The sequence below is a fragment of the Bufo gargarizans genome, chromosome 4 (assembly GCF_014858855.1).
Source record: "Bufo gargarizans isolate SCDJY-AF-19 chromosome 4, ASM1485885v1, whole genome shotgun sequence".
NCBI lineage: Eukaryota > Metazoa > Chordata > Amphibia > Anura > Bufonidae > Bufo > Bufo gargarizans.
Window position 1 is genome coordinate 507038061 of NC_058083.1, and position 27971 is coordinate 507066031.

At 44.1% G+C, this 27971-nt stretch overlaps 1 protein-coding gene across 2 annotated transcripts in view; it reads right to left on the reverse strand.

Annotated features, from left to right (window-relative positions):
* Positions 1-27971, reverse strand: part of PTPN14 (protein tyrosine phosphatase non-receptor type 14) — a 111971-nt gene that overhangs the window by 34959 nt on the left and 49041 nt on the right. For both annotated transcript variants that reach the window (XM_044290782.1, XM_044290783.1), the window contains exons 4-7: positions 15082-15179; positions 11894-11961; positions 2388-2458; positions 1296-1383 (exon numbers count right to left, since the gene is read on the reverse strand). In XM_044290782.1, coding sequence (XP_044146717.1) covers positions 1296-1383; positions 2388-2458; positions 11894-11961; positions 15082-15179 — 325 coding nt within the window. The remainder of the gene's footprint in view (positions 1-1295; positions 1384-2387; positions 2459-11893; positions 11962-15081; positions 15180-27971) is intronic.

Below are 27971 nucleotides of genomic sequence, written 5' to 3' on the forward strand. Positions count from 1 at the left end.
CTCTGGACACCTTTGGGGCCATGTTTTTTTATTGATTTGGATTTATTTGGGGCTAAACAAAAGTATTTTTAATAGTTTTTTTTTTAACAATTTTGCTTCGGTTAGCTACTGCAGCTTCTACGTTTCACAATACATAGCAGCTGCAGAATGCCAGTCTGTGATGAGTTCATTAGACTGGCAGAGTGACAGCTCAGTCTCCAGATCACTCGCTCTCTTTTCCTGAACAATCCTCCAAGCTAATTTGATCATAAATTTAGAAAACTCTCCGGGCATCGTTTGATTGCCTTAGTAACTATACCAGCCAGCATGAACCCTGCAGCTCTCCCTGCCCGACGTCAGACCGGACAGGACAGGAGGAAGAGTTTAAAGAGTCACTGTGCTTTCACACAATTTCATCTAATTTAAAAGAGAATGGTGTAATTAGCACATTTCTAAATCACTTCACTTAAAAAATCTGCCTGCATGCACCTAAAAAAAAGCTGCAAAGTCATGGCCACTAGGGGTCTCACTTCCACCTAAGTTGTAGTCCACCGTCTGTTGTTGGGCAAGATCAGTCCCTAGTAACAGAGACCTCGAACACAGCTTACAGGAAATGGGGGCATGTCAGATCTAGCTGAACTGCTTCTACACTGCTTCTTAAGATCACAGGAGCCTCCTGCCTTTCTGCGATTTCCCCCTCCTTATCTGTTCTGTGATCTCCAGAGCTAAAAAAAAAAAAAAACAACATTGTGGAAAATAAGGGAAAGGACGTCACAGCAGTACAGAGCTGACACACCACAGAAGAGAGAGGCCCCTGCTTCTGAATGAAATGCATCTAGATGTGCAGCTGAAGCAACGAATAATTTGGCTGAAAAACCAATAGGGAAGGTCAAACATAAGTGCTCCTTCACAGTTATAACTGCACAGCCATTATACAAACTTTTTTTGAAAACTCAGGCACGCTTTAAGCTTTCTGTGTCGAGGGCTGCTCATCAATTGGTGAGCAGGTAGCAATTGTGCCTACTGATAATCCAAAAAAGGTTAGCTGATCTTTCAGGAATAGAACATTTCCAGAATTTGTTTCTGAAATTTCTTCCTGCAATGAAGTTGTTCGAACACATGCCAATATCTCAGTGACCACGATCAAACAGTAAACAACTACAATACTATTTGTCGATGGTAGTGAAATCATCTGTTTAGATCCATTGTGACGGACAAACTTTCCAAAAATTTGTATGGCATGCAATACAACCAATGACTGATAGGTGGCAGCATAGAGTCACACATGCTTCATATCTTTTTTCCAGTATAAATACCTTTACATGGAAACACTCCTGTCCGTAGCCATCCAAATGTTCCACTTCTTTTATGTAGAGAATTTCAGCTTCTTCCGGAGGCATCCCACTGCAACGTACAGTACAAAACGCGTCAGCCATTCAATCACAGTCACATTATCATTATATTCTCCTGCTAGGAGGCTACATAATATCTGGAGGCGAGGAACCCTTCCCCTATAGAATATGGCTGTAGATTTTAGTCCATATATACCCACATACCCTATACTCAGATTTGGGAAAAAGACCGCACTAAACTGAAATTTAATGCAATGGTCCCCGCTGCACTGCATTCTGGGAGGTGTAACTTTCCTTACATTGAGCGCACTATAATTCGTGATGTTCTGTACAAACACTGAACCTTTAGGGGGGGAATAGGACGTGAGAGGAGAGCTTAGAAGAGGCTATAGATGGCCACGGCCAGTGGTATTCCTTACATCTTTGCCAAATATAGCCATTTTACAATGGGAATAAAATGCTGTCAGATCAGCCATGCTGTAACCCGACATGTCTGATCCTTCTTTACCTGAACCTCCCGCATTGGTCAGCTGATGCAGATTTTGGCTGACATTTATCTAAGGTACTTTTATCTTTCTTAAGGGGGTCAATTATCAAACAGAAATACACCTAAATTAGGCGTATTTCTGGCGCAGAACCTTTGCGCTGCAATCTGCAACTTCTTCCCGCTGACGCCAGGTCTAAAAAAAGGCGGGCGTGGCGTGGGCGAGGAAGGGGACAGGCTGGCAGGTCCGTCTCTGTTACCATTTTCTACGCCTGTTTTAGGAGTAGAAAAAGGTCTAAATGTAAGACAGCAAGGAAGCCGACTTACATTTAGAATTGGCGGAGGAACCCCCGAAGTTATGTAGTGACCTGCACCTCGTTATAACTCCGGCGGATCCCCTGCCAGGTATAGGGGTTATTAAGACTGGCATCTAAAACGCCGGTCTTAATAAATGTGCCCCATGGTCTTTAAATTTAGATGACGTAGATTAGGATCTAAATAAGACATTTCACAAATTCCGAAACCCAAGTGATGGGAATAAAAATGATAAATTGACAAGCACGAGGTCTCACCTAAGAGCTTTATGTTTCAAGGCCACTTGGTGAAGTAAATCTTCCAGCAGAGCTTTGTCTTGGGTCCAGGCCTAAAAAAAAAAAAAAAAAACAGACCATGATCCAAACAGATAATCGCACTATTACACAGGACAATACCACCATTATACATACATGTCTATGACGAAGTGATTTTTGGCAAAATATCCCCAAGTTAGTGTCTGTCAACAAGTTAACATAGGATAGTGCTGGAACCTAGCATCATCTTAAAACAGCTAGGTCTTAAGATGCTGTGACTAAGAAATGCCATCTTTCCAAGAAGAACTGGGCTTCTTGCCAGGAGATTTAGCACCATAACTAAAAATTGTGCCACGCCTGACAAATTCCAGGAGCCACGGAGACAAAGCACCTGGAAGCTACCGATGCCTAAATATTTTGGTTGCTCTCGATTTATGTCATGACTGGGTCTTTAGAGAGCCAAGCGGCCCATGGGATGATCTCCACTGGCTCCTGGCGCCTTGAAAGTCCTTGAAAAAAATATTGAGGACTTCTTACCACCATCATCATCATATCAACTGATCACATCGGATGCAGGTATTTTTGGTAAATAATTAGCACAGTGATACTTCATAGGGTCTTGATAAATATGAAATTCAACCTAAATAGATGCAATTGTGTCAGAGGACTATAGGGGTGCATAGGTTTTGGTTGTACTACGGAGGTGGTCCAATAGGTTCCTCTGCTGTAAAAGAAGGCAATATATATCAACATACTGTAAGAGGTCTGTGAATATGAAGGTGTTAAATAAATGGGTAACGGATGATAATGCAGAGCTCTATGACGTCCATTCTGATCAACCCACACAGGTCAACCTTGGCTTGAAGGCCGTCTGCATCACTTTAGCCTTGCTCTTTGTTCCAACCAAGGAGCACACCTCCGCTTCAATAGCCCTGAATAGGTCTCTGAAGTTTTGCCAAGTATGGCTGACAGATTAAGCAATAAAACACACAAGGAATGCAACACGACAAGACCACAGTGTGACAGAAGGCTATAGAGAAAAACAAGGCCCCGGGCAATGGGTATTGTGCTCAGCAGAACTTGCCGGTCCTTCCCCTGAGGCCCTGCACACACCATTTGTTTCTTCTGTCACAGAAGTATGCACGAGGGAGAGGTATCCAGAGATAAGCAGACGGATACAAGTCTGTACAGCTGCGACATACAGAATGCAACTTGTCAAAGGAAAAAAAAAAGTCAGCAAAGTAATGTATCCAAACCAAACCATGTGATACCTACCAGACTAATGTCACGAGTAAATGAGTATGATCTCGAGTTACATCCTGTATTATACTCCAGAGCTGCACTCACTATTCTGCTGGTGGAGTCACTGTGTACAAACATTACTTATCCTGTACTGATCCTGAGTTACATACTGTATTATACTCCAGAGCTGCATTCACTATTCTGCTGGTACAGTCAGTGTGTACATACATTACTTATCCTGTACTGATCCTGAGTTACATCCTGTATTATACTCCAGAGCTGCACTCACTATTCTGCTGGTGGAGTCACTGTGTACAAACATTACTTATCCTGTACTGATCCTGAGTTACATACTGTATTATACTCCAGAGCTGCATTCACTATTCTGCTGGTACAGTCAGTGTGTACATACATTACTTATCCTGTACTGATCCTGAGTTACATACTGTATTATACTCCAGAGCTGCATTCACTATTCTACTGATGCAGTCACTGTGTACATACATTACATTACTTATCCTGTACTGATCCTGAGTTACATCCTGTATTATACTCCAGAGCTCCACTCACTATTCTGCTAGTGGAGTCACTGTGTACATACATTACATTACTTATCCTGTACTGATCCGGAGTTGCATGCTGTATTATACTCCAGAGCTGCACTCTGGAGTATAATTCATCAGTCTCATGTTTATTCACCAGTCTCATGTTGCATTTACAATTCTGCAGGCTTCACAGCAGAAATCTCCTAGCATTCACTGCTGGCTCAATGTCTACAAAGAGATTGTGATATATATATACAAGGTGCTGATCGCATTCTTTAGAAATGTTGGCCCATATTGATAGGATAGCATCTTGCAGTTGATGGAGATTTGAGGGATGCACATCCAGGGCACGAAGCTCCCGTTCCACCACATCCCAAAGATGCTCTATTGGGTTGAGATCTGGTGACTGTGGGGGCCATTTTAGTACAGTGAACTCATTGTCATGTTCAAGAAACCAATTTGAAATGATTCGAGCTTTGTGACATGGTGCATTATCCTGCTGGAAGTAGCCATCAGAGGATGGGTACATGGTGATCATGAAGGGATGTACATTGTCAGAAACAATGCTCAGGTAGCCCGTGGCATTTAAACGATGGCCAATTGGCACTAAGGGGCCTAAAGTGTGCCCAGAAAACATTCCCCACACCATTACACCACCACCACCAGCCTGCACAGTGGTAACAAGGCATGATGGATACATGTTCTCATTCTGTTTACGCCAAATTCTGACTCTACCATTTGAATGTCTCAACAGAAATCGAGACTCATCAGACCAGGGAACATTTTTCCAGTCTTCAACAGTCCAATTTTGGTGAGCTCGTGCAAATTGTAGCCTCTTTTTCCTATTTGTAGTGGAGATGAGTGGTACCCAGTGGGGTCTTCTGCTGTTGTAGCCCATCCGCCTCAAGGTTGTGCGTGTTGTGGCTTCACAAATGCTTTGCTGCATACCTCGGTTGTAACGAGTGGTTATTTCAGTCAACGTTGCTCTTCTATCAGCTTGAATCAGTCGGCCCATTCTCCTCTGACCTCTAGCATCAACAGGGAATTTTCGCCCACAGGACTGCCGCATACTGGATGTTTTTCCCTTTTCACACCATTCTTTGTAAACCCTAGAAATGGTTGTGCGTGAAAATCCCAGTAACTGAGCAGATTGTCAAATACTCAGACCGGCCCGTCTGGCACCAACAACCATGCCACGCTCAAAATTGCTTAAATCACCTTTCTTTCCCATTCTGACATTCAGTTTGGAGTTCAGGAGATTGTCTTGACCAGGACCACAACCCTACATGCATTGAAGCAACTGCCATGTGATTGGTTGACTAGATAATCGCATTAATGAGAAATAGAACAGGTGTTCCTAATAATTCTTTAGGCGAGTGTATATATACAGTACAGACCAAAAGTTTGGACACACCTTCTCATTCAAAGGGTTTTCTTTATTTTCATGACTATGAAAATTGTAGATTCACACTGAAGGCATCAAAAAGAATTAACACATGTGGAATTATATACATAACAAAAAAGTGTGAAACAACTGAAAATATGTCATATTCTAGGTTCTTCAAAGTAGCCATCTTTTGCTTTGATTACTGCTTTGCACACTCTTGGCATTCTCTTGATGAGCTTCAAGAGGTAGTCACCTGAAATGGTTTCCACTTCACAGGTGTGCCCTGTCAGGTTTAATAAGTGGGATTTCTTGCCTTATAAATGGGGTTGGGACCATCAATTGCGTTGTGGAGAAGTCAGGTGAATACACAGCTGATAGTCCTACTGAATAGACTGTTAGAATTTGTATTATGGCAAGAAAAAAGCAGCTAAGTAAAGAAAAACGAGTGGCCATCATTACTTTAAGAAATGAAGGTCAATCAGTCCGAAAAATTGGGAAAACTTTGAAAGTGTTCCCAAGTGCAGTCACAAAAACCATCAAGCGCTACAAAGAAACTGGCTCACATGCGGACCGCCCCAGGAAAGGAAGACCAAGAGTCACCTCTGCTGCGGAGGATAAGTTCATCCGAGTCACCAGCCTCAGAAATCGCAGGTTAACAGCAGCTCAGATTAGAGACCAGGTCAATGCCACACAGAGTTCTAGCAGCAGACACATCTCTAGAACAACTGTTAAGAGGAGACTGTGTGAATCAGGCCTTCATGGTAGAATATCTGCTAGGAAACCACTGCTAAGGACAGGCAACAAGCAGAAGAGACTTGTTTGGGCTAAAGAACACAAGGAATGGACATTAGACCAGTGGAAATCTGTGCTTTGGTCTGATGAGCCCAAATTTGAGATCTTTGGTTCCAACCACCGTGTCTTTGTGCGACGCAGAAAAGGTGAACGGATGGACTCTACATGCCTGGTTCCCACCGTGAAGCATGGAGGAGGAGGTGTGATGGTGTGGGGGTGCTTTGCTGGTGACACTGTTGGGGATTTATTCAAAATTGAAGGCATACTGAACCAGCATGGCTACCACAGCATCTTGCAGCGGCATGCTATTCCATCCGGTTTGCGTTTAGTTGGACCATCATTTATTTTTCAACAGGACAATGACCCCAAACATACCTCCAGGCTGTGTAAGGGCTATTTGACCATGAAGGAGAGTGATGGGGTGCTGCACCAGATGACCTGGCCTCCACAGTCACCGGACCTGAACCCAATCGAGATGGTTTGGGGTGAGCTGGACCGCAGAGTGAAGGCAAATGGGCCAACAAGTACTAAGCATCTCTGGGAACTTCTTCAAGACTGTTGGAAGACCATTTCAGGTGACTACCTCTTGAAGCTCATCAAGAGAATGCCAAGAGTGTGCAAAGCAGTAATCAAAGCAAAAGGTGGCTACTTTGAAGAACCTAGAATATGACATATTTTCAGTTGTTTCACACTTTTTTGTTAGGTATATAATTCCACATGTGTTAATTCATAGTTTTGATGCCTTCAGTGTGAATCTACAATTTTCATAGTCATGAAAATAAAGAAAACTCTTTAAATGAGAAGGTGTGTCCAAACTTTATCCATTTTATGCAGCAGAACCAGCTCTAACACTGCATTATAGGAGTTCTTCTAAACTGGATGTGTCTGAAAACAAGCGTGTTAACCATATCCACTGACAACCAGCAGAACTGTGAAGACAGCTCTGGAGACCTATAAGATCAGTACACTCATGTATTAAAAATGTGAGGGATGTTTGGTAAGGCACTACAGTCAGATTACATTGAGCAAGACAAAACCTATGGGTGACACATTGTGGTGCAATGTGGGAGTATTTACAGTAAGTGATCACTGATGGTCAATGTCTGGGGTGGAATTCATGATTTTATACTGGTTGTCATTTTTATGCTGCACCCAGACAAAAAAATGTTTTCTTGCTCAAAGCCATAATCCCATAATCTCCTATTACAAGAGTGATAATCATAGCAGTAGAACTGGTAATCCGGCATTGGGACTGATTTTATCCAATGCTGGGTAAATAGGATTTCCAGACCATCGCATGCTGGATTAAAAGGCTCATACTGAACAAATTAAGTGAAAATGTTCATCGGTAGAACAAAGTAAAAATGTGCCCAAAATATTTTCCCACCAATGCACCAAAATGTTTTCTTCTTATAGAGAGGCTGCTAAAATTACCATTTGCCATTGCCCCAAGAAACTAAGAAACAAACAGTAAGTAGAATACTAATGTAACAGGCAAATGTATTCCTTGCACTGGACAACTTTATTGTGCTTTTGAAAAATTCAGGATTCTGACTGAATCGCAGTTTAGTGAATTCACTTTCCTCTATAACAAAATTTCACTAATGGAACCTATCGATTGGAGATGGGATCAAAGTCAGAGGGTCCGAGTGAATGTGTGATCAGATTAGGCTCTTATTGGCTCTGCTTTTTTTCTGAAGCTCACACGTTCAGCCTGGACAACCATGCCATCTCCAAAGCCAAGCCGAGGGGACAAGAGGGCTTTTCTGATGCCACTTAAACTTTACTGTAGTGAAGGAAGACCTCCACAGTGGATTCTGATGAAGTCTCCTAGCTACAGGCCATCACTGCAGTTAGTAAAAAGCGAAGATATAACTAATCAGTTGCAGGCCCAAAACTTGAGGCTGCGCACTACTGAGAGATTTCTCTTTGGTAAGTGCTGTGTAGCGATGGAGAACTTAAAATGACATTGTGTGAAAGCATAGTGACTCTTTATTTAATAGAGAATGGTATAACTAGAAAAATTGTAAATCACTTCATTTAGGGTACTTTCACACTAGCGTTATTCTTTGCCGGCATAGAGTTCCATCCTAGACGCTCAATACCGGAAAATAACTGATCAGTTTTATCCTAATGCATTCTGAATGGAGAGCAATCCGTTCAGGATGCATCAGGATGTCTTCAGTTCAGTCTTTTTGACTTTTCAGGACGGAGATAATACCGCAGCATGCTACGGTTTTATCTCTGTCCAAAATTCCAGAACATTTGCCGGAATGCCGGATGAGGCATTTTTTTCCTATTGACATGCATTAATACCGGATCCGGCCCCGAGTGTTTCGGCAAAAAAGATCAGGCATTGAGGTCGGAGCATGCTCAGAAAATGTGAAAAAAATAAAGGCCGGATCAGTTTTTTTGGATGACACCGGAGAGACGGATCCGTATGACAAATGCCATCAGTTTGCATGCGTTTTGATGGATCCGGCAGGCAGTTCCGGCGACGGAACTGCCTGCCGGAATCCTCTGCCACAAGTGTGAAAGTAGCCTTAAAAAAATCTGCCTGGATCCTCCTGAAGAGAGATCTTAACAGGGGGTTCAGACCTGAGCGTTCTGAAACGGGCGCTCTGTATGCGCGATTGTACGGGCGTTTACAATCGCGCATACAGAGACAGGCGTGCACACATTGTCGCGCGTTCCCAATTATCTATGTGCGGGAACGCGCGACAAACGCCCCCAGGAAAAGCTCAAGAACTTGTTTGAGCGTCGGGCGTTTTACAGCGCGATCGTACGCGCTGTAAAACGCCCAGGTGAGAACCATTCCCATAGGGAATCATTGGTTTCTCCGTGTTGAGCGTTTTACAGCGCGTAGGAACGCGCTGTAAAACGCTCAGGTCTGAACTTAGGGTAAGAGTATGGTTGGCCTTGCTCTCCTCCAATTTACTTCCTTCTTCTGTAACACATGACTGCAGGAGCAGACTACACACAAAGGTGTTTGTAGTCTGTAACCATGGAGACACATGGGCATAGGAGCTGTATGCAGAAAGCTATAAGACATTTGTAACCAAGTCAGTTGCTTCATTTTCTATTTTAGATGCCATAAAATGTTGGTTCAGAAGTTATAGACAGCCTTAAATGGAGTCTAGAAGACTAGTGGTTAATCCCTTAAAGACTACAGCTGGTTTGTTCCTGCTCTGTAGGTGATTCTCCATAGAAGGATCTCGGGAGCGTTGACATCATCTATGAGGATTATAACTTACCCGAGATAAACATCTTGTTTGGATTGCACATACGGCAGCAGCATAAACCTGACCTTATCTGCCTGTGGAGGTGTCAGGATCTGGTAAGCACCGGCAGATTATGCACCAATTGTTACAACACGTTTCACATTCTTCTGCACCCCCCCCCCCCCCCTTCACCTTCAAAGGTTTCATGTTAAGTACAGTCTCAGTCTTTCACAATATGAAAAATGTCTTATAAATAGTCATATAATTATTCTTTCTATTTTTTTGTAACATGCATGTTGGGGGTTGCGCCATCATCCACTGGTTGTGCAGGCAACTGCTACACAGCCTTATGACACCAGAGATGAACCGTTTCTGCTCATGGTCGCGGACTCCCAACACACCCAGCAGAGCCGGACTTTCCAAAGGATAGTCTTGTTTAGGGTCCATTCACACGTCTGCATAAATGGGTCCACATCCGTTCCGCAATTTTGCTAAACGGGTGCGGACCCATACATTTCGAAGGGGCAGCAAAAGATGCGGAAAGCACACCATGTGCTGCTCGCATCCGCACTTCCGTTCCGTGGCCCTGCAAAAAATAAGATAGAGCATGTCCTATTCTTGTCCGCAGCAAAGGACAAGAATAGGCATTTCTATCATAGTGCCGGCCATGCGTGGTCCGCAAAATGCGGATCATACATGGCCGGTGTCCGTGTTTTGCGGATCCGCACTTTGCGGACCACAAAACACTTGCGGACGTGTGAATGGAACCTAAGGGTCCATTCACACGTCCATGTGTGTTTTGCGGACCTGCAAAACACAGACACCGGCAATGTGCGTTCCGCATTTTGCGGACCTCACATTGCCGGCACTCTCATAGAAAATGCCTTTTCTTGTCCGCAATTGCGGACAAGAATAGGACATGTTCTATTTTTTTGCGGAACGGAAGTGCGGATCCAGAAGTGCGCATTCCATCCCCATTGAAAATGAATGGGTGCGCACCTGTTCCGCAAAATTGCGAACGGATGCGGACCCCAAGACAGATATTTCCAGTCATGGAACGCTGCAAGGGACATGTAGTATTATACGACAACGTTCAGGTGAATGACCATCCATGGACAGCTGGACTTTTGTCCGTTATGAAACTAACCCATTAGACTACATTCACGCGACCATATTTCTGGTTCGTGTCAGATACGCATTTTTAGCAGATGGCTCACCGACCCATTCATTCCTATGGGACCACAAAAAAATTAGGACAACACAGATGTCATCCATGTGTTTTCTGCATCCGTGCAGCGGTGCCACAAATGATAGAACATGACCTATTCTAGTCCGTTTTGCGGACATAAATAGGCATTTTTACAACGGGACCAGCAAAAAGTGCGAGATCCACACAGACCACATCCGTATTTTCCCAGATCCACAATTTGAATTTGGCCTTAACTAGTCCTGTAGCTCCTCTTCTAAGGACTGGTGGAGGACCTGGCACCAGACCATCAATGATCATATGGTGACACCATGCCGTAATTTCTTTAAACTTAAATGGGGCCCTCCTGGAAATAATATCGATGACCTATCCTCAGGGTAGTTCATAAATATCAGATTGGCAGGGGTCTGACTCTCTGTGAGCGCAGGGGTCTCTTCCTAGGCCATGTGATGACCGTACATCGGCCACATGGCCTAGTTGAAGTGAATGGTGCTGAGCTGCAATGCACAGTGCTGTACTTGGCGAGCTGCCGTTAGCCCACTGCGCTCACCAGAGCTCCGGTGAGCACAGCGGCTCCCTGAAACAGCTGATCGGCAGGGGTTTCGGGACTCAGACCCCCGCCTATGTGATAATAATGACCTATGTGGAGGATAGGTAATTATCATTTTGTGGGTAACCCCTTTAAAGGTCCACGTTGACTTTGGTCCACTAGACTGGCATGCAGCAAAAATTGTCCCCTGCTGGATTAGCGAGAAATTTTCAGCCCGTCACTATGGTCAGCAGGGGTGGTAGGTCTTTAGCAACCATAGCAGTAGGCATGTAGGCCTATCGGAAACTGTTCTGTCACTCCCCACACTGCATCTTGAGATCTATACGGCTCCAGAACATAGGGTCTACAGCCTCATCGGTGGTGCTGGAGTACGTATGTAGATTTTCTATGTTCCTCAATGTATCTGAGCTTCCAGTAGTTCAGAATATCGGATGCTTCATGTGTGGTCCATGAGTTTTACTGTAATATGATACGCAGCAATTCATAAGAAAAAATAAGAAATAATTATCACCCCATACATAGAATCATTGAGGGAAAATACCGTATACACAGCATGGAAACGTACCGCAGGAAACAGCAAGTACTCGCCGAGGAAGTCATGTGTCTCAAATGTAGTATAATCCTTAAATTCCACTGCAAGACAAAACAAGTTCATGATGACAAACTGCAAACTATTTGCAAATGTAAAGCCACAGCGAGTACATACAATATGATCCAAATAACAGGGGGCAAAACCAAGGCTCATATCTGTTTGTGATCAACACGTTATCCTGGGGACACATATTTGTGCGACGCACAGCAGACTTCCTGTCTAGCAACCCCCATTCAATTACTCTGCAGCTCCCCCTATTAAGGACTCTTAGAAAGCTGGGTAACAGGCAGGTATTTGACCCAGCTTACTCTTAAAAATATATTTAGATTTTTTTGCTTTTTATTTTTATTTTATTAAAAAAGATTATTTTTCAGCGATTAGGATGAAATATCATCCGGCTCCATCCAGAATATAGTATATTTTTTTATATATCTTACTAACTCACCATCAATATTGTAGCAGTGTAATTTTTTATTTATTTATTACACCCTAACCCAGTTGCATCCATACATTCTGATCCTTTTCATTATGGAAACCTGGTCATGTGACCACAAGTCTGACCACCAGCCCAGAGCTTGCTCTAAGGCTGGGTTCACACCTGAGCGTTTTACAGCGTGTTCCTACGCGCTGTAAAACACGCAACAGGCAAGAACCAATGATTCCCTATGGGAGTGGTTCTCACCTGAGCGTTTTACAGCGCGTACGATCGCGCTGTAAAACGCCCGACGCCCCAAGAAGTACATGAGCTTCTTTGGGGCGTCTTGTCGCGCGTTCCCGCACATAGACTTTCGGGAACGCGCGACAATGGGCGTTCGCTTGTCTCTGTATGCACGATTTCAAACGCCCGTACAATCGCGCATACAGATTGCTCCATCGCGAACGCTCAGGTGTGAACCCAGCGTAATATGTAGACAGCAGTGGTCAGACCGCAGTCTATGTGAACTACAGGATGACATCATTACCAATCAAATCCCTCCTAGCAGCTCTCAGGCCCCTCCCCACTCTCCATGTTCCTCTGTAGTCTGCTGAAGGTATGATGTCTCCCCCATCTAAAGAAGCAGGAGTGCAGATATATAGTAGGTGAATCTATACAGTGATTAGCTGCCGTTATATAAACCTCCTGACTCGCACTGCCTGCCTGTACTATCTGTGTGTGATGACTCTCCAGTGTAGTTCTATGAAAAGGAGCTTCACACTGGACAGTGTCTAAGGCTGGGTTCACACCTGAGCGTTTTACAGCGCGTTCCTACGCGCTGTAAAACGCTCAACAGGCAAGAACCAATGATTCCTTATAGGAATGGTTCTCACCTGAGCGTTTTACAGCGCGTACGATCGCGCTGTAAAACGCCCGACGCCCCAAGAAGTACATGAGCTTCTTTGGGGCGTCTTGTCGCGCGTTCCCGTACATAGACTTCAGTGGGAACGTGCGACAATAGGTGTTCGCTTGTCTCTGTATGCGCGATTGCAAACGCCCGTACAATCGTACATACAGAGCGCTCCATCGCGAACGCTGAGGTGTGAACCCAGCGTAAATGCCACGCGTCGTAAGGAACTTGTGACTTCACAGGGTCACGTGATATTGGAAACCAAGTCCAACAGTAACCATGCAGCTCACCGCAAGCACCATCATTAGAGTTAGTCATTATTTTTATATTATATTACTAATCCTTAATAGCAAGCACATGGGATGTAGATATTACCCTGCTGGTACACCCAGCGTCTGCTTCAAAGCCACGTGACTAGCAAGTCACGTGACCCTGTAATGTCAGAAAGTGGTTATGGCATTGACACTCGACACTGGTATCCATGCCTCCTGCGTGTAAGAGCTGACAACGAAGAGAGAAAGGTGACAGGGGAGAGAGGCTCAAGCGGTGTCACATAGAAGAACATGGAGACCCTACAGTGTGAGGGGACAGCAGTTATTTGCAGTGAGACTTGTCCCCTCTATCTCTGCAAAGCAAAGCATGATGGGAAATGTAGGATTCATTAGAAAAAAAAAACATATCAAAGGTGAGAAGGAGTCAAGATGGCTGACAGCCCACATATTACACCCGAAATAAAACTGCTATACACAAGGCATAGACAAGAGCCTCAATCTTATTCTATATGGCCTATCCTGGACTATATAGGCAAATAAAATAAAAAAATCCTGGAGTGCTCCTTTAAAGGAACACTCTGGGTAAGGCCTCTTTCACACTACAGTATGTCCATTTCAGTGTTTTGCGGTCCGTTTTTCACGGATCCGTTGTTCCGTTTTTTTGCTTCCGTTGTGGTTCCGTTTCCGTTCCGTTTTTCCGTATGGCATATACAGTATACAGTAATTACATAGAAAAATTTTGGCTGGGCATAACATTTTCAATAGATGGTTCAGAAAAAACGGAACGGATATGGAAGACATACGGATGCATTTCCGTATGTGTTCCGTTTTTTTTGCGGACCCATTGACTTGAATGGAGCCACGGACAGTGATTTGCGGCCAAATATAGGACATGTTCTATCTTTCAACGGAACGTAAAAACGGAAATACGGAAACGGAATGCATACGGAACACATTCCGTTTTTTTTGCGGAACCATTGAAATGAATGGTTCCGTATACGGACCGTATACGGAACGCAAAAAACGGACTGCAAAACGGAAAAAAATAAACGGTAGTGTGAAAGAGGCCTAAAACCAATACTCTTTACGACTAGTGCATTGCCTGAGGGAGCGAATGGTTTCCTATGTCCCCCCCGAGGCCCTGCACTAGGAGGTACAAGATCAGTTTTGGCCAGAGCGCTCTCAATGGTGGTGGGGCTTACATAACCCCCACCCATTTCACAAATCAGGACTGTTGGGAAGTATGTTATACATTGAGGGTATATGCCAGGAGTATTCCCCTACGCAAAAAAAACAGAGCCATACAGTGCTATAGGTCTGCCATTACTGCAGTCTGCTCATCTTTCCAATACAATAACAAAAACATATACCGACGTGTACACCCTGACCGAACACTCCTTAGGCCTCCCAGTGACTGGGGGCCTTTGGCGGAGTTCAGTACATGTCTTGGGAGGGTTTCTGGCCCATACATCAAATGTATTCACCAATCAAGGTGTGAACAGAGCCTTATACAGAATTAACCAAAAAGATCCCAAAGACTATTACCGACTGGGAAGAGACTTACCTTGCACCGCTAGCGCAGCTAGTCGTATGTACTGATCGACAGTACAGCGCAAACGCGCATCAATCACATCTTTCCTCAACTGGAGGTAATACTGGTACCTAAAAACCAAAAAAAGTCACGCGATCAAAAGGTTATAATTAAAAAGAGGTCAACAATTCTGGAGCTAGCGTGCTTAAACATAAAATTCTAGCAGTTTTTCTTTCTTTAGGGAATTATGTTGCCTGGCAACGGCTTAACGTTCCGTCCAGGTGACCACCATTTGCGTACACGCTGCTTACAGCGGCGGTGACTGGAATCACTATCTTACAACAGACTGACCCCTCACATATTTCTTAAGATCCCTCTTGCTCTAAAAGCATTGCTGAAGAAACCAGGATATAAACCAATCACGACAAAGGAGAAGAAGTTCTTTGGTGCTTACAGCAACCAATCACACAGCATTTATCAAGAGCGCTGTAGGAAATGAGACCTGTGCTGTGATTGGCTTCTATGGGCAACCAAGACTGTTTCAGAAATCTCTGTGACTACGTTGTGCCTCGGGAAGGCATCCTTTCATCCTCCTGTCATGCTCTGCCCCATAGCATTTGCATTAGGAATACAGGATACAAGGTATCAGTTTTGTATAGTGTTCTTTTAAAATTACTTGTAATTTATAATTGGCCTACACTTGCTGTAGGGGTGCAGCCACACAGGATCGGCAAAACACGGATGGCGTCCGCGTGCATTCCACAATTTGCGGAACGGCACGGACAGCCTTTAATATAACTGCCTATTCTTGTCCGCAAAGCGTGGACAACAATAGGACAGATTATATTTTTTTAGCGGGTCCACGGAACGGAGCAACGGATGCGGACAGCACACTGTGTGCTGTCTGCATCTTTTGCGGCCCCATTCAAGTGAATGGGTCCGCATCAGAGCCACCAAAACGGCGGCTCGGATGCGAACCAAAACAACGGCCGTGTGCATGAGGCCTTATACTAACAACATGACAACATCACTTCGAGACAGGCAGCCATTTTACAAATCACTAAAGACAGGCACACAATGATGTAGTTACTATAATTCCCACAAAAATAAATAAAAATCATGATTCCATCCCTAGTACTATTGACTTATCACATGAGTGTGTCCCGTGTGCCGACCCAGCACATGTATGTCATGCAACACTGCTGCTTACTGAATGCTGGGGTGTGTCACATGCCATGGATGCATTACACAGGACTGATACATGGGCTATACCATTCTACTGCATAAAGGGTCAACTGCCTGCTATAAGAAAGGTATGCATGCAGAATTTAAAATACCGGTATATGCAATTGTATATTAGAAAATTTTATATAAAAACCGGAATACCGCTTTAAGTGCTTATGGCAAGCTGCCAACAATGAAGAAATTATAACATGCACAGCTTCATTCACATCTGTGCTGGGAATAACGCGTTTCAATTCCATCATAGGAATAGAAAAATAGAAGGCAGGACAGACCGATATCAATGGCACTGGGCGGGCCGCTCCAATGTAGATGGAAATGAAGTCTACGCATTATCGATAGGTAGCGCCACACAGCATTTTAAAGGAGTACGAGTTTAAAGGAGTTATCCAGGAACTGATAATGATGACTTAGCTCAGGATAGGTCATCACTAATCACATCGGTGGGCGTCCAACAACCGCCACCCCTGCCGATCAGCTGTGTCTGGCTGCTGCTGCGCTCAATGGAGCGTCATCAATATAAATTCCTGAATAGCATAGGTCATCAATATAAATACCTAGATAACCCCTTTAAGAAAAAAAACCAAACACATGGCCTGCTATCTTCTAAAACAGCCTTGCACCTGTCGATGGGTTGGGTTTGATACTGTAGCCAAACTCCATTGAAGTGAATGGGGTGGAGCTGCAATATCACGCACAAGCTGTAGACAGGTGGGGCGCGGTTTCTGGAACAAAGCAGCCATGTTTTTCTATACCTGGGCCACCCCTGTAGTGTCTCAATTAGAGCATCAAACATAACACTGATCAATGCAATGCTGTTCTGCAGGCATCTTACCTAACCTAGGCCTATCAAGGGAACAGTAAAGCCTTTATACTGTTATCCCAATTCTACACCTACTATTATAATGAGGATTAGTCCTAGGATAACCTCTTCCCCTCACAACAGCAATGAACTGACCATGGATTAGCTATCTATAGAGGAGGTCTTATCCTTTCTGCCGACTGCTATAGGAAGACGAGATTTTGTATGTAATATTCAATGTCATAGTACTGTAAAGCCCAAAAATTGTTTTCTATGAATATTGAGTAAAAAAAAAAAAAAAGTAACCCTTTCTGACTGAAGTGTCCCTATGCATTCACACCTGGATATACCCTTTATGTCCTTTGGCATTTATACTATAGAACTATTCCAATTTGTTAGCCAAGAAGGTATGAGAACCAGGTGCAGATCAAGGAGCTGAACCCAATGTAGTGCGCCATTAAACATCCTGGTTATCTACGTAACAGCAGTTCTCCGCGGTGGCCAAGCCCGCTTCGTGTACTCAGGGACTGCAGCGAGGACAGCTCTGAACAGAAGAACATCTTGTGCGTTACTCTCTTTAGACGAGACGGGGAGCTTTTTATAAGAACAAGGACAAAATCTTCAGAAACTTTCATGTGATTTCTATTTTGGGAATAGAACATATTTAAGGGAAAATCTGTCGCTTCATTAATATAAAAAAAAACCTGGAATAAAGAAGAATAAGGCATGCAGTGCAACCGCCATGGGATCAGAGTTTACCCTCTAAATGCCCGTATACAGAATATTTCCAGTTAGAAGCTGACTGGTAAATTCATTACATCACTTATCTTGTACCGATCCTGTGGTATACTGTAGAGCTGCACTCACTATTCTGCTGGTGGAGTCACTTTGTACATACATTACTTATCCTGTACTGATCCTGAGTTACAGCCTGTATTATACCCCAGAGCTGCACTCACTATTCTGCTGGTGCAGTCACTGTGTACATACATTACTTATCCTGTACTGATCCTGAGTTACATCCTGTATTATACTCCTGAGCTGCACTCACTATTCTGCTTGTGCAGTCACTGTGTACATACATTACTTATCCTGTACTGATCCTGAGTTACATCCTGTGGTATACTGTAGAGCTGCACTCACTATTCTGCTTGTGGAGTCACTGTGTACATACATTACATTACTTATCCTGTACTGATCCTGAGTTACATCCTGTCGTATACTGTAGAGCTGCACTCACTATTCTGCTGGTGGAGTCACTTTGTACATACATTACTTATCCTGTACTGATCCTGAGTTACATCCTGTATTATACTCCAGAGCTGCACTCACTATTCTGCTGGTGGAGTCACTGTGTACATACATTACTTATCCTGTACTGATCCCGAGTGACATCCTGTATTATACTCCAGAGCTGCACTCACTATTCTGCTGGTGCAGTCACTGTGTACATTTATTACATTACTTATCCTGTACTGATCCTGAGTTACATCCTGTATTATACTCCAGAGCTGCACTCCCTATTCTGCTGGTGCCGTCACTATGTACATACATTACATTACTTATCCTGTACTGATCCTGAGTTACATTCTGTATTATACTCCAGAGCTGCACTCACTATTCTGCTGGTGGAGTCACTGTGTACATACATTACTTATCCTGTACTGATCCCGAGTTACATCCTGTATTATACCCCAGAGCTGCACTTACTATTCTGCTGGTGGAGTCACTGTGTACATACATTACTTATCCTGTACTGCTCCTGAGTTACATCCTGTATTATACCCCAGAGCTGCACTCGCTATTCTGCTGGTGGAGTCACTGTGTACATACATTACATTACTTATCCTGTACTGCTCCTGAGTTACATCCTGTATTATACCCCAGAGCTGCACTTACTATTCTGCTGGTGGAGTCACTGTGTACATACATTACTTATCCTGTACTGCTCCTGAGTTACATCCTGTATTATACCCCAGAGCTGCACTCGCTATTCTGCTGGTGGAGTCACTGTGTACATACATTACATTACTTATCCTGTACTGCTCCTGAGTTACATCCTGTATTATACCCCAGAGCTGCACTTACTATTCTGCTGGTGGAGTCACTGTGTACATACATTACTTATCCTGTACTGCTCCTGAGTTACATCCTGTATTATACCCCAGAGCTGCACTTACTATTCTGCTGGTGGAGTCACTGTGTACATACATTACATTACTTATCCTGTACTGCTCCTGAGTTACATCCTGTATTATACCCCAGAGCTGCACTCACTATTCTGCTGGTGGAGTCACTGTGTACATACATTACTTATCCTGTACTGATCCCGAGTGACATCCTGTATTATACTCCAGAGCTGCACTCACTATTCTGCTGGTGCAGTCACTGTGTACATTTATTACATTACTTATCCTGTACTGATCCTGAGTTACATCCTGTATTATACTCCAGAGCTGCACTCCCTATTCTGCTGGTGCCGTCACTATGTACATACATTACATTACTTATCCTGTACTGATCCTGAGTTACATTCTGTATTATACTCCAGAGCTGCACTCACTATTCTGCTGCTGGAATCACTGTGTACATACATTACTTATCCTGTACTGATCCCGAGTTACATCCTGTATTATACCCCAGAGCTGCACTTACTATTCTGCTGGTGGAGTCACTGTGTACATACATTACTTATCCTGTACTGCTCCTGAGTTACATCCTGTATTATACCCCAGAGCTGCACTCGCTATTCTGCTGGTGGAGTCACTGTGTACATACATTACATTACTTATCCTGTACTGCTCCTGAGTTACATCCTGTATTATACCCCAGAGCTGCACTTACTATTCTGCTGGTGGAGTCACTGTGTACATACATTACTTATCCTGTACTGCTCCTGAGTTACATCCTGTATTATACCCCAGAGCTGCACTTACTATTCTGCTGGTGGAGTCACTGTGTTCATACATTACATTACTTATCCTGTACTGCTCCTGAGTTACATCCTGTATTATACCCCAGAGCTGCACTCACTATTCTGCTGGTGGAGTCACTGTGTACATACATTACTTATCCTGTATTGATCCTGAGTTACATTCTTGTTCTGTTGACTCCACCAGCAGAATAGTCAGGATCAGTACAGGAGAAGTAATGTAATGTATATACATAGTGACTTCATCAGCAGAATAGTGAGTGCAGCTCTGGAGTATAATACAGGATGTAACTCAGGATCAGTACAGGTCAAGTGTAGGTCACTTCTATATGAAACAGTAAAATGGTGTCTATAGGTGGACCTGGTCTTCACTGTAACATGGATGGTCAGCAGAAGGCCCAGATAATGCGATAATTGCTGTATTTAATCACCGTACCGCCACAACTGCTACAAACATCCATGGAATCTGATACAGGCTGGCACGCTTTGCACAATTTCTGTGGGAGCTACCAGGAATGCTGGCACCAGGAGGGAGGTAGGCAGGACGTGACCGGCTAAATGATCTATTTCACAGTTCAGGAGCTCGGACGGGTCCAGATTCAGTGAGGAGACCGATAACGTTACAGGACACTGGCCACCAGGCATTCGGGGCTAGGCTGGTCTTCAGATCCATCACAATGACACAGGTATGCTCTAACAGGCATTGTAACTGGAAAGCCCTGGAGGCTTATCTAAGGTTCAGGGCTGAAAGCAGAATGCATCCCCAAATAGCATTCAATGCTGGGACAGAACCAAAGAGCATTTAAGGGGTTAAACAACCAGGATTTACCTTTTCTCAGATACCGGGTGTTACACGAGTTGCCAACAGGTTACAGTGGAAAAAATGTAAACTGTTCAATGCATTATTTATCCTGTACTGATCCTAAGCCACAGCCCGTATTCAACTCCAGAGCCGCATTCACTATTCAGTCACATCTGGAGCTGCATTTACAATTCTGCCATTTGCTATGCCGACAGTGGCCTCACAGTTGAGGTCCCATTATCCACGGGAAGGGAGATGTATGTAAAATTTCTTAACCTAACCCCTTTGCCACAATGAACGCGCTCATTACTCATGGCCCTTCGGCTGCCCCACTCTTGTCCCTACCTGGTGCTGCCTGAGGCGATCGCCTCACCTCGCCTCATTGGCAGTGCGTCCCTGCGTAGAGGCACAGAGAGTAATAACGATACTATTATGTGGAGAATGCTGTATACAGACACTGAACCAGCAGGGGACGGAGGCCATATGTGAGGTAAGAAAATACAAGATCACGGTAAACATCGCGGTCACAGGCCGATCACTGCTAAAAGGCCCCAACATTTGACAAGAGTTTAATGAATTGAAAGCTTAGTGCAAGAGGAGTGAGGCCAGTAAATGACCGAACTTTACATCCAAGGGGTTGCTTACTATTAACGAGAGGCACATGGAGGTCTGAAATTATTACCACCATTGGGATCATTTGTCAAACTGGTGTAAAAGTAGAACTGGTTTAGTTGCTCACAGCAACCAATCAGATTTCACCTTTTACTTTTGACAGCTCCTTTGGAAAATGAAAGGTGGAATCTGATTGGTCGCTGTGGGCAACTAAGCCAGTTCTACTTTACACCGGTTTGATAAATGACCCCACATGTGCCTCACATTAATGGCATTAATCATGTACCTCACACATTAACCCCGTGTTGCCCATTACATGAGGAGGCACTTGATGGGGTCACTAACTAATGTGAGGCTCGTTTTATCGATTTGGACCTCCATGCGTCTCACATTAATGGCAATTGACCCCATTGTGTACCTCACATCATAAAATGGTACCACGTAGGGCGAGGCCACATGGAGCGGCATTGAGGCAGCCAAGAACTGCTCCAGGTTATGTTCCTAATGGTTTTCTGACTGATTTTACAGTGTTGTCCCAGAAAAGAGCTGTTTCACCCACAAAACCTTAGCGAGCATTTTTAAAGAGCACACTGTTTTAGGGTGAAACTGCAGTTTTCCAGCAAAATCAAGCAGCTGGACATTTACAATCGATTAGAAAACCACAACAAAGATGCCTCCTTCATACCTCAGCAAAGTATCGAGAAATGTGATAATGTACTTAATATCAGGATTGAAGTTCAAGTTCTGGCATCGTGCCAACTCTATTGACTCCACCAGCAGAATAGCGAGTGCAGCTCTGGAGTAAAATACAGGAAGGAACTCAGGATCAGTACAGGTGTCACAACCAGACAGCTGAGAAGCTCTGACAGAAGCCTTTCAGAACCTCCTCCTTGAGTTTTCTTTGTTTTGGGTTTCAGTTCCTCATCTCGTTAGCCTCTCTCAGCTGTCATGTAGTTGGACTGATTGCATCCCTTTAAATTCCTCCCCATAATGCATTAGTGTGCAGTTTATACAGCTTCCTGGAGTGTGTGTGCATGCTGATCTTATTTCCCAGTCTTCTACAAGTTAAGTGTTGTACATTCATTTGTGATTTTCTGTTTGCTGGATCCCAGATGACCCTGACTCCCTCCGTGTCTAGTGTAGGGAGCCGGTGGTCGTGTCCCTTCACTATTGTAGGGTGTTCAGGTACGAGGATATGCGATCATCCACCATTGGGATTATCGCATAGGCTGAGCAGTAAGGGAGAGAGCCAGGTCTGATGCAGGGGTCTCCCTTTTTGTTCCTTAGTTTTGGATCCAGTGAGTCATATATTCATTTTGCATTGTCTTGTTTCCTGTACACCTTCCGTGACATTAGGATAAGTAATGAAATGTACACAGTGACTCCACCAGCAGAATAGTGAGTGCAGCTCTGGAGTATAATACAGGCTGTAACTCATGATCAGTACAGGATAAGTAATGTAATGTATGTACACAGTGACTTCCACTAGCAGAATAGTGAGTACAGCTCTGGAGTATAATACAGGATGTAACTCAGGATCAGTACAGGATAAGTAATGTATGTACACAGTGACTCCACTAGCAGAATAGTGAGTACAGCTCTGGAGTATAATACAGGATGTAACTCAGGATCAGTACAGGATAAGTAATGTATGTACACAGTGACTCCACTAGCAGAATAGTGAGTGCAGCTCTGGAATATAATACAGGAAGGAACTCAGGATCAGTATAGAATAAGTAATGTATGTACACAGTGACTCCACCAGCAGAATCGTGAGTGCAGCTCTGGAGTGTCACAGGATGTATGTGCACTGTATGTTGTTAGGAGTATGCCCCAATGTAAATCTCTGATGTGCAGACATATATGTCTCCCGTGCTTAAAATACATAGGCTGTGTGCAGTATAACTGTTTTTTAAGGGAATCTGTCACCCTGATTCTGGACTATTATCTGCACTAATGGACATAAGGAGTCCGGATCACCATTTCTATTTTCCTACTGACCCTAGAATAAGAATACATTTAGAACTGTATACAATTTCGGTCCATTGTTAGCGGCAGGTATGCCAGATCTGTTTCCCAATGGATCTCGATCCTGGCAGAGATCATCGACGTTGGGCTTCGTCATTTTTTGACACCAAGAACAGTGTTGCAAACTGCATTAAATATACTGGTCCTCTAATGGGAAGAAGCTAAAGCAGATGTGAGCAGAACCTAAAACGTCAAGCCACAAGTCTCCTTGTCCTGGGTCAGACAGTCCCGCCAGCTCGTCTCCACTCCTCGCACTGATACTGCCCTTTTAAAACCCATCAGCGAGCATTACAGAATAAACACTGGATATCTCCGGCCGTCGCTCTGGATACTTACTGTTTGCCTTTGCAGGGAAGGAACACTTTGGATTTTCACCCTAAAAGGCCACAATTTGTTAAAAACAAACTTTACACATGACCAGTGCAACGTGAGGCCAGTAGCTGCACGCCGGCAGCGCAGGAGGCCGCAGGCTGCAACCTGAATCTCACTCGCCGGCCTTGAACTTCTGCGTTCTTTATTCCAAATTACAGGGAGAGGACTCCAGTTATAGCAGCACAATACATTCCCCGACCGCAACCTATAATTTAATCAGGGCTAATCCGAAATACCAGGAGAATTAGTGCATGCAAAACACCAACACAACCTATAAAAGGAGAGGAGGAATACTCCCCTCCTCCCCGTCCCTGTCACATGGCTACGATGGGGATTGCTCCGTTTGCAGTCGTTAGAAAGCACAACAAACATAAGTATTCTCATTCAATGGGGTCGATATGCTCCACATTATACAGACAGATCACGTGTATAATCCAGAATTAAAGGGTTATACGTGAAAAGTTCTACAACTTTTTCTTATACTTTATCGTTCAATTCCTTACTGTTCTCAGGATATATGTTTGCTGTCAGTGAATGAATGCAGTAAGAGGCAGTAATCCCGTACATTGCCATCCTGCTCGCAACTGAGAAGTGGATACAATTGTATCCAGTCTAGACAATGCTCTGTGAGCTACGCAGCCTGGACTCCAGCCTGACACATTGTAGCAAACTAGCAGAGATGTGTTTAGTTCAGGCTGGGTTCACATATATGTGCGAACTGGTACAGGAACAGACTACCAGAGTTCATGGTATACAGCAGGGGTACTCAAGTACATACCTGAGTCTGCTGTAGGATGAAGGTCCGAGCTGTACAACAAAAAATATATAAGGAGGGGCAACACCACTGGCGTGTAGGGCGGAATTATTTTATTTATTTTTTTACAATTATCCACACCTCTAAGCCCACCTAATCTCCTTTCTGCCGACCAAACACTAAGAATGTTCTTTCAGTGCCCCCTTACAATAATGATGCCCTTCAGACAGTATGATACCCCTAAGTGCACCCTCACAGCAGGGTGATCATTTAGTGCCCCTGACACATTGCGATGCCTCCTGAGTTCCTCCCACAGAGTATGAATACCCTAAGTGCCCCCTTCACAGTAATAATCCCCATTTTGCCCCCTTTATAGTAATAATCCCCATTGTGCCCCCTTCATAGTAATAATCCCCATTGTGCCCCCTTCATAGTAATAATCCCCATTGTGCCCCCTTCATAGTAATAATCCCCATTGTGCCCCCTTCATAGGAATAATCCCCATTGTGCCCCCTTCATAGTAATAATCCCCATTGTGCCCCTTCACAGTAATAATGCCCAACTTACCCTCCCTCAAAGTAATAATGCCCATGATGCCCCCTTAATAGTAATAATGCCCATTGCGCCCCCTTCAGTGTTAATGCCCATTGTGTCTCTTCACAGCAATAATGCCCTCTGTGCCCCCTTCATAGTAGTAATGTCCTCTATGCACTGTGCCCCCTCCATAGTAGAAATGCCCATTGTGCCCCTCCAGAGTAGAAATGCCCATTGTGTCCCCCTCACATTAGCAATTCCTATTGTGCCCCCCTCCAGAGTAAAAATTTCCACTGTGCCCCCCTCCAGAGTAGAAAAAAACAAGACAAAAAAAATAAAATAAAAACACAACATAGTAACTACTCACCTTGTCCCGTTCCTGAAGCTCACAGTCCTTTCTCCCCTGCAGACACAGATCGCTCTGCAGCACGGGGTGGGCGGAGCTTATACAGATTTCTGGGCTGCAAGCTCTGCCCACACCGGCTGCCAGCGTGATCCGTGCTCAATGGTGGGGCAAGGAGAAGTCTTCCTGCTTCACCATTCTGCGCGCCGCCGGCCTGAAGGAGGGAAGGAGCGCGGGGAGTTGAGCAGTGAGTGACAGCACCCAGCTCCATGAGTTCCAGCAATGAGCGTATCCATCTGTATTGATAGAAGTGCTCATTGCTTCTGGACTCTGGCACCCAGAGAGACGGCACACGGGTGCATGCAGGGGTCCGGACAGCTTGCAACCGCGGTCCAGATTTCGACCGCAGTTTGCCAGTTGAGTACCCCTGCCCCAGCATAGCCGGATACTGCCATGCCCAACCGGATCCCAATGACTAGGATCCAAATAGGGATCAGTCTTCTTTCCGGCTTAAATTCCATCTTTCGGCTCATCAAAAAAATACTATATGTAATATTTTTTGGACAGGCTGAAAGCCCAGAAAGTGTCCAGATTCCCGTTCGGATACTATTATAGTCAATGGGATCCGGCAGTGCACGGCAGTATATGGCTATGCATGTGCAGCTTTTTCTATTGACTGCTAAGAGACATTTGAAAGTGTTGGAAGGGTGGACAGACATGTGCGGTGTCCACTCCATTCACCCCTATGGGACTTTTGCAAATACGCAAGCGAGCGGCTTAGCTATTTTCAGAAGTACCATAGCAGTGAATGGAGTGGACACCGGACTTGTGACAGTACACACTTTTCAAGGTGGGGCCCGTTCTTGAGATAGTAGTGGGTTCCAGAAGTTGGACCTCTCTCAATATGCCATAAAATGTCCATATGGGACAATGCCTCTAAAGGACTTTTCCCATCTTGGACATTGGGGGAACATCTCTAGGATATGCCCCCAATGTCTGATAGGTGCGGATCCCAACGGAGCCCACAAAGTGCCAGAGGACGCACCGCGCATGCGTTCCTTCCGACAATTATTTCCATGGGACTGCCGAAAAAAGCCAAGCACTGGCACCTGCTGCAGCACCAAACAGTGCTTTTCTCTTGGTCCTATTTACTTGAATGTGTCAGGTATGGTGAGGGTTTCAGGGTCGGACCCCCAACAATCTTAATGAATGCAGATGGAGTCCATGTGGTTCTGCATGCTGCTGCCAGTTGCTCCATAGGACGACCAGTGTACGGCATGAAGGATACGATATTCATGCAATTTTCTGGGATCTTGGAAACTGGATTTATGCAAGTATACTTTTTACGATTTCTAGCTGTCAGTGAATGAAAACCTTTTTATTATATGCATAGACTGAAATTTCTCATCATAGCATGCAAGTCTAGGAAATCCCCTGCAAGCCAATACACAAGCGACACAAATGTATGACCTGTCCGGTGGAAAGCTCTTCTGCTGACTGGATCCAGTTGTAGCAAACTCTCAGCTGTGATCTGTACAGGTTTTCAGCCTCTGAATGTAAACCACAAGATCCTCATTCACTGGCAGCAAGCAGAAATCTTAAAAATGGCAAGAAACTGAAACTCTATTTAAAAAGTAGTCTATCTCAAAGCCCTAATTGATCTATGGTGGCCTCACATGCCTGAGGTCACTATGTGGAACATAACAAAATGTCAGATGACAGGAGAGGAGAGGCAAGTCACGAGCATGAACCTATTACCAGACCATGACGATTCATGGTCATACGGATTTCAACGGTATATTACAGAAGCGTAAAAACCTCAGTCTAGAAGACAAGTTCAATTACATATTGCAAATGTATTTAAATAGGCGGCTGGCCCTTTAAAGGGGAACTAAAAAAAAAAGAACAACCAACAAAATGTAACAGAATATCCTTATGAGTCTCTGTTATCTGCTCTTGTTTCATTAGATATCACAATGGCAGACTGTGAAAAATACAATAGAAAAGCTGTGAATTATTTTCTGTAGCCATGTCTTCAACCCACTTCCTCTCCCGCTAGTACACATGAGCGAAGAAGTTTAGGAGTAGAGAGCTAGGTTTAGTCTGGGTACTTTTTGTCTACACAGCAAGAGTGGCCATTTTATTGCAAGGAATCTCCTAGTAATTAGTAATAGTACAAAATAGATTTGGTTACAGGTGAGGAAATGTTGAATGCAGACAGCAGAATACTAAATCTATTAAGATAAATCCTCCTCCTAACTCCTAAATAGTGCCACAGCTAGGCAGATTTGCCTTTTAGGTTCCTGAGAAAGCTGTGTTATCAGTAATGTTGAGCGAGTGAATTTGAGGGAAAGTTTGATTTGCGTCAAAGCTAAATTTCCTTGTGCTTTGTGGTAGCGAATCAATTTTCCCTCAAAGGTGTTAAAATAAATAAATAAATTAAAAATAAATAATCATACTTACCGCATCCATTTGCTTACGATGGGTCGGCCGCCGCCATCT